The 8,136-nt window shown below is 42.0% G+C and overlaps 1 protein-coding gene across 3 annotated transcripts in view; it reads right to left on the bottom strand.

Moving 5' to 3' along the window:
* Positions 1-1,984: 1,984 nt before the first annotated feature.
* The window catches only part of LOC125458487 (prenylcysteine oxidase-like), a 42,836-nt gene continuing 36,684 nt past the window's right edge, over positions 1,985-8,136 (bottom strand). For all 3 annotated transcript variants that reach the window (XM_048543778.2, XM_048543779.2, XM_059650747.1), the window contains 2 exons: positions 7,510-7,650; positions 1,985-3,655 (listed from right to left, as the gene is read on the bottom strand). In XM_048543778.2, the coding sequence (XP_048399735.1) occupies positions 2,997-3,655; positions 7,510-7,650 (800 nt within the window). In that variant the 3' untranslated portion in view covers positions 1,985-2,996. The remainder of the gene's footprint in view (positions 3,656-7,509; positions 7,651-8,136) is intronic.

The following is an 8,136-nucleotide window of genomic DNA, read 5'->3' as shown; positions in this document are numbered from 1 at the left end:
ATGGACTTCAGTAAGGCATTTGATAAGGTTCCCCATGGAAGGCTCATTCAGAAGGTCAGGAGGAATGGGATACAGGGGAACTTAGCTGCTTGGATACAGAATTGGCTGGCCAACAGAAGACAGCGAGTGGTAGTAGAAGGAAAATATTCTGCCTGGAAGTCAGTGGTGAGTGGGGTTCCACAGGGCTCTGTCCTTGGGCCTCTACTGTTTGTAATTTTTATTAATGACTTGGACGAGGGAATTGAAGGATGGGTCAGCAAGTTTGCAGACGACACAAAGGTCGGAGGTGTCGTTGACAGTGTAGAGGGCTGTTGTAGGCTGCAGCGGGACATTGACAGGATGCAGAGATGGGCTGAGAGGTGGCAGATGGAGTTCAACCTGGATAAATGCGAGGTGATGCATTTTGGAAGGTCGAATTTGAAAGCTGAGTACAGGATTAAGGATAGGATTCTTGGCAGCGTGGAGGAACAGAGGGATCTTGGTGTGCAGATACATAGATCCCTTAAAATGGCCACCCAAGTGGACAGGGTTGTTAAGAAAGCATATGGTGTTTTGGCTTTCATTAACAGGGGGATTGAGTTTAAGAGTCGTGAGATCTTGTTGCAGCTCTATAAAACTTTGGTTAGACCGCACTTGGAATACTGCGTCCAGTTCTGGGCGCCCTATTATAGGAAAGATGTGGATGCTTTGGAGAGGGTTCAGAGGAGGTTTACCAGGATGCTGCCTGGACTGGAGGGCTTATCTTATGAAGAGAGGTTGACTGAGCTCGGTCTCTTTTCATTGGAGAAAAGGAGGAGGAGAGGGGACCTAATTGAGGTATACAAGATAATGAGAGGCATAGATAGAGTCGATAGCCAGAGACTATTTCCCAGGGCAGAAATGGCTAGCACGAGGGGTCATAGTTTTAAGCTGGTTGGTGGAAAGTATAGAGGGGATGTCAGAGGCAGGTTCTTTACGCAGAGAGTTGTGAGAGCATGGAATGCGTTGCCAGCAGCAGTTGTGGAAGCAAGGTCATTGGGGTCATTTAAGAGACTGCTGGACATGCATATGGTCACAGAAATTTGAGGGTGCATCCATGAGGATCAATGGTCGGCACAACATTGTGGGCTGAAGGGCCTGTTCTGTGCTGTACTGTTCTATGTTCTATGTTCTATGTTCTATTTCGCATCAGCTGATCTATCTCTATTTTCCAATGCCCCAGAAGACCAATGTAAAATAGGGTCCCCTTCAAAGATGTACTATACCTACACACCGTTTTATTAAATTTGTAGTGGTGTGTGTGTGCTGGGGAAATCATAGGGATTATATCACAGTGGGGAGTTAAAACGGTATAGCTGAGGTAAATAGAGGGAATTCCTGGGATACAGCCTCTGTCTTGCCATTCTACGTAGTACACTAAGGTTACAAAGTATTGAATGGTTGCATCAAGAGAAGGCCAGGCGTGTCGGTCATAGCTCTCTTCAAGAGCAACTCTGTTAGTTCATCTCCATATCGGTTCCCTAGACCTCTGTAAATTTGTTCACTTTGTTAATCATGAGATTCTCTTTTGCAGACCTTAAACAAAATCTATCTCCAGTACACTTTCAGGTAGTGCATTCCAGAATCACTGGCTGCAACAAAAAAGCATTTTCTCTTGTTGCTGCTGCTTCTTTTGTTAATTATCCATAAATCAGTATACACTGTTGCCTCTTAATAGTTTGAATGAGAAGTTTCCATAATCATTTCCACATGGACTAAGAACAGTAAAAAACTCAATTCAAAGTAATAGGATATTTGAAATATCTGAGGTATTCATGAATCAAAAAGCAACAACCTGGAAAACTGACATAGGAAAACTAAAACAAAACAGCAATGTCCGACATACTCAACAGACTAGTCAGCATCTGTGATGAGATAACAAGGTGTAGAGCTGGATGAACACAGCAGGCCAAGCAGCATCAGAGAAGCAGGAAGGATCTAGGCCTGAAACATCAGCCTTCCTGCTCCTCTGATGCTGCTTGGCCTGCTGTGTTAATCCAGCTCTACACCTTGTCATCTCAGATTCTCCAGCATCTGCAGTTCCTACTATCTCTGAAGCATCTGTGATAAGAGGTCGTTGCAGAGAATAGGAATTCTGAGGCTAATAACTCACTTCCAGATGCTCCCACTCCGCCAACAAGGCACAAACCAGGAGTATGATGGAACGTTCTCTACTTGCCTAGATGAGTGCAGCACTCAAATAGCTTGAAACAACTCTGGATAGAATAAATTGCTTCATCAGCAACCTATTTATCAATTCAACATTCACTCCCTCCATCACTGACGCACAATGGCAGCAGTACGCAACAAATACAAGATGGACAACAGCAACTTAGCACTGCTCCTTTGCCAGGACCTTCCAAATCTGCAATTTCTTCTGCCTAGGATGACAAGAACAGCAGATAATGGGAACACAACTGACTGCAAGTTCCCAAGGTCACACACCATCCTGACTTGGAATTGTACTACCTTTCCTTCACTGTCAGTGGGTCTGAAGTCTTGTTACTCTGTCCAGCTGACTATCATTTTCTCTAGAGCAAATACTAACGGGCAAAGAATGCAGGCCGTGCTGTGCTACACTCCTTCAAAGAATATTTAAAGTAAGTCAACTTATCTCTCCCCGCTGCTGCTGCCTAATGTGTGAGGAATTTCCAGCATTTTCTGCTTTAACAATATTCCAAATAGATATAGATAACTCCAAAATGCTTCCTATCTTCCTTAAAATACTATATTTAATCTGTGACCTCCCTTGTTGAGATCACTAAACAGCAGCTGAGTCAGTAATTGGAAAAAAAATGGCTATTTCACAACTTTGAAATAGTTAACTGTAACAGGTTAGCAATCAGCAACAAGGTCTTTTTAATTCAATTTCTTAACAATCAGTTTAAAACACTGAAAGATTCAGCAGTGGCATTGCAAGTTCAAATTCAAGTGCAGTATACAATGCATTTATTCATCAAATTTGACTGCACCCTTCCTCACAGTTCAGTTTTGATTTTATGCACCAAGTCTTTCTGATCAATCTTATCCAGTTGTTGATGCCACCGATTATACCCCAACAAAGCTATATTTTTGGCAGCAATGGCACTCATCTCCATGCTACTTGCTATCCATTCTACGCCATTCAAATAATACAGGTTATCATGCAGAATTACAGGAGGGATTCCTTTCATCGAGGTGTACTGAGGATATGCCAGCCAATCAGTGACTTGCACAGAATAGTATGAAAGAAAGAGTGTCTTCAATTGCTCTTTGGTTAGGGGCGATGGAGAGAAAACCTTCCACACAGCAGCTTCTTGTGGTTGCTTTCTTCTATAATTACTGGTGATATTCACTGGGCAAATACAGCCTGTACTAAACATGAAAAGCTTTGGGCTGTCAGTTGTTAGAATTGCTGCAAATGGAAAAAGCTTAGGATCCGGAAAGCCAAAATATGACGAATTGAGGTAACCATGCACTATAGAAACAATCATATGTTGATAGTGACCAGGAAAGTCTGTTACTGGTGGTGTCATTCCACTAAAGCTGATATTCGAAGTTTCCCGATGTAAAGGCGTTGCAATCACCACAATGTCATAGAAATCATAGCCGCCTTCATTTTCATTTTCATAGTTCACTTGGTAAAGGGATTTATCTCCTAAAGAAAGAAAATGTTTAAATTATTTTTGGAAATAAACTGAATTTTTCAAACATATCTTTCCTTAATCAGCTTTATAAAAGGCCTAAACTTTGTGATTAAACAAATAAGTTACCACAATAAAAGTCAATAAAAATGTCTAGAATGGAATAAGCAAAGTGTATTCACCGCATCACAATCTTGCTTGCAGCTGCTGCTGCCCTACAATCCATTTTGTGCTGCTGTCTGTCAAACCACAAGCCTTATAGCAATACAACAAACAATTGCATGGACTCATTAGTTTAACCCCCTACGTTTATGCTAAATTTAAAGTTACGGTCTCAAAACATAACAATCGTGAGTGAACTTCGATACTGTAACAATGTGGGAGAGTGGTACATTTTGTCAGTCTCCTAAAACCCTAAAACAGATTTTCTTGGAGCATGCTCTGCTCTGGATTTGAGAAAATAGTTGCTGCACTTTTCAGTCTGTGCTGAGGCTTCTCATTTTAAAACCTGTGTTTGCTAATTCTAATTCCATCTCCAAGTCCGACCACCTTGAGTTGATTCGAAGAAACAACTTTGTCAGATGGAATGTAATGTGTGAAAATCAGAAGTTGCACTTCAGCAGGAAGTATGAAGTAGCAGAGTATCATTTATACAGAGAATGCCTGCTTAATTCCAAGGTGTTGCAGGATCTAGGTGTTTTAGTACAAGTCAAAACACAAGTACAACGGATAATCAACAAGTCTAATGGGATGCAGCATAAAAATAAGGATGACATACTTCAGTTATACAGAACCTTAGTGAGACCATGTGCTCAGTCGAAATTTTTGGCCATGTCCGAGCTACAATGTGTTTTTTGAAGAGTCTTCTGCCGCAAGGCAGGTCGAATTTCTTATCCTTTCTCACCAAACTGACCTCACTAATCACCTAACACACCCCAATGGTGTCTCTCAAATCCGATTTCTACCCCACCTTACCATGCATTGTTCCTAGAACAACTCACCACTCATCAGATATCCCCTGCACCTGGGCCATTCTGAAAAGCTTGCTGTGCAGTTGGACTGGACATGCTGAAAAAGCATAGGTGGTACTGCGATTCTCTGGATCGGGTGGTCCAGAGGATAGAAATCCTTTTCCCAAAGGACTGGCAAAGGAGGAGGCAAAACCACACCTACGGTAACCTGGTTGCCATGCAGGTTAGTGCTATCTCAAAGGTGTGGTGGGATGGTCACCATAACAGAAAGAAGGTAAGTGCCACAGTTTTGTCTCTGCCACCTCAGGCTCAATATCTCTGCAATAGCACCCATTTCCCAACAAGGCTCATGTTTTGCCACTCTCGTTACTGCCCTAACACCTTCCTTCACTCATTCTCATCTCCTGAATTCTCCTCACAACTAACACACCTATCTTTCTCTCACATTTACTAGCACTGAGAGCCACGCCACCCAGTGTAATCTCACTCATTACTACCTTACTCTCAGAAAAAGAGAAGACAGCTCATAAACACAGCAGAGACAGCCTTCATAGGTGCCTGACATCCATGTCCCCATCCCTTAGGAGGACAATCCCAGAGAAACTAAACATCCATGTCTCACCAAATGAGTCAATACTACTCTTTATTCAATCACCACTTTGTCAGTCTGATTCGTTACACACCACATATAACCGGCTACAATGTCTTTGTTGTGTCTCACAATTTCAGTTAGCTTCCTCATGACATCAGCAGAGAAACTCAAAAGCTCCAACCCTGACCTCTGAAAATACAAGTACCAAGGCCTCTGAGGAAGCATCAGCCCGAATGCCTCCTGTATCTCTCCAACCAGCTCATATCTCAGGGGCCCTGTAGAAACAGTCAGTATGGGTTCACAAGCTGGTGAGCACCTCACTATGACAGCTCCACAGTAGGCCAAGAAATAGCAGTGACAGTTGGCACTCGATGGAGTCCTGGCACCGGCTCAGTCCCGAGCAAGAGGCAGCCTTATGTTGCCGGCAATCAGCAACTTCATCTGTATTCACAAAAAGGAATAGCAGTGGTACACTGGTATCTGGGACACAATTGGCCCTCATTACCCAGAAGGTGCAGCAGTACAGCAAATCATGCAAATATCTGGCTGCCTCCACTATTAGATTGGCAGTTGCCAAGGACAGTCAGGCTCAATAACCTCAGGAGGCTGCTGGAGAGGCACACACACCCACTCTCGATTGCCCCAGTCACTGGTCAGGGCTGCAGGTACAGTAACAGAGGAGCAAAGCTCCTTGACCCGAGTGAAGGTGCCTGCTTCTCAGAAGAAGATAGGGCAGTGCCAGGAGACACCCAATTGAAGGTGAAACCACACACAGACTGCGCTGCACTTTGCACTCAGGAAACTGCGGAGGTGGCTGGGCATTCCGTCTCCACCCTGAAATCGAGGTTATCATTAAAAATCACAATGGGAATAATATTTTAAACCTACAGGACTAGAAATTTATTGGTGGCATCTTTACATGCAAGGAATGGGTGAGTCCAGGCTTACCTAATAAAGAACTGTGTCCATTTACACAACACTAGTAAGCTGCACACACTTGCTTTTAAACCCAGATGAAGAGCAACCCATTTTTAAGTCAATTTTTCACTGGGAGCAGCCATCAGGTAGATCTTGGCGAAGGCCTGGGAGAAGTACAGCTGCATAAAAGAGTGTCACAGAAGCAGAGAGGGGGAGGAACAAATAGGGGCTTGCATGTGAAAGGATGAGGGTTGTTGGTAGTGATGTTTATACAAGAACATCTGTCATAACGCACTCGTGTTTTTTAATGTTAAATCTTTAGGTAATGGAACCTGACTCACAGAGATCATTTTTAGTCTTTGAAACCTGTGTTGTCCTTACCTCTAGAATTAACAAATTCTTACATTAGATTGATAGTTCTTTCAAGATACGTTCTGTCAAATAAGTCAAAACAAACTGTCTGAAAAGATTATTTCTAACTGCACAGTTGCCACATTTTAGGTGTAAACTTTGTGTCATGCATTAATTGTGTGTATATTTTCTCATACCTCCACATCATTATACAAGGCACAATATTTGCTCATTCCTAGGTCTTACCAAATAATACCACAAGAGGGGTAAAGTACAAACATTTCAAAGTGCCATCCAAGGTCTCTGGATTAAAGATCTACTTCAGTCCAACCAGCAAAGGGAGGAAACATACAACAGTTTGCACATGATGCTAGACAGCTTACCAAAATCCCAGCTAAAAGTGTAACAGCAGATCTTGTGCTGATAACATATTCTTTAAAAAGCTGTCTGCTTGCTTGTAGCATGCCCTCACTGATGATTGCTCAGTTATTGAGTGTATGAACGATGACTTTCATCTAATTGTTAAGTATGTGGTTGGCGGCAGCCTGGGACACCTTCTGGCAGCTTTGATGACTGTTTCTATCAGCGTTGGTCTGCATGTGCCTGTGGTGGCTTCAGTCAGTCTATGACTTCATGCAGCACTTTCTTCGGCATTGCAATTGGATCCAGCCTGGGATCCAACGGGGGTTGGGTCATCGAGTCCAGAGCCATGAAACGGACAAGGGGGACTTTGTCTTAAATTCTCTTTTTTTCAAAGTTTTTGCTTTGTTTCTTTATTATGTTATAGGAAAGTTTGTTATCCTAAACTTTTATTCCTTTATTTTTATGATTTTGTACTTTGGAAGTCTGTGATTCTGGGCTTTTTATTTCTTTATTTTTCTAATTTCTTTTTCCTAAGAATTTGTACTCAAGAATCCGTACTTAGGTACCTTTATACCTAAGATAGAGGGTAAACAGTGACTTGTAAACTTTTCAGTGTACTCATGTGTTCATGTGACAATAAAGCTAATACAATTCAACTCAAGTCCTTCCTTACCGGATGAGTGCAGAGAAATTGAAGTCACTGTGGTGTGGACAACATTGACTTTTGCTGAATCAAGTAACTGGGAACAAACCAGTTTATTCCCTCCTTCCACAGCCCAAAGGCCAGCTTGGACCCCTGCTATTGATACTGCTCCTGCACAAAGAAAGAGAATATATCATTAGAATATTATGCTTGACTTCAATTTACTTTCAGAAAGACAAAGCAATTTTCCCCAGTCAATGTACGAAAATTGCTGTGAGCTTTCACTCCATGAAATTCATCAAAATTCCAATTTTACTTGATTTTCAAACAATCTCAGCATGCCAAATAATTTGCAGGATAATCTGCACTCTGTTAGATACACGAAGGCCATCTCTTGGAGTCCAATCTCCATTTGCTGACAAAGGTGACTCACACCATGCTTCTTCACATCAGTTACAATACACTGGAAATCACTATTCCCAGAGTCATGTCAAAAGTTATAGTTTTTGAAGATATGTGCACAATCTCCAAACTGCTTGCTTTTCAGACGCAAGCTTATGGACACCATTGTACAAGAATCTATTTATTACAGATAAATAGATTCTAGCAACAGATGAACAATTAAATTAACTCTACTAAATAAAACTCTAAACTGAC

This window comes from Stegostoma tigrinum, chromosome 13, assembly GCF_030684315.1.
Source record: "Stegostoma tigrinum isolate sSteTig4 chromosome 13, sSteTig4.hap1, whole genome shotgun sequence".
Classification (NCBI taxonomy): Eukaryota; Metazoa; Chordata; class Chondrichthyes; order Orectolobiformes; family Stegostomatidae; genus Stegostoma; species Stegostoma tigrinum.
Note: the sequence above shows the minus strand (reverse complement) of the source record. Positions and strands in the feature narration are given on the sequence as shown.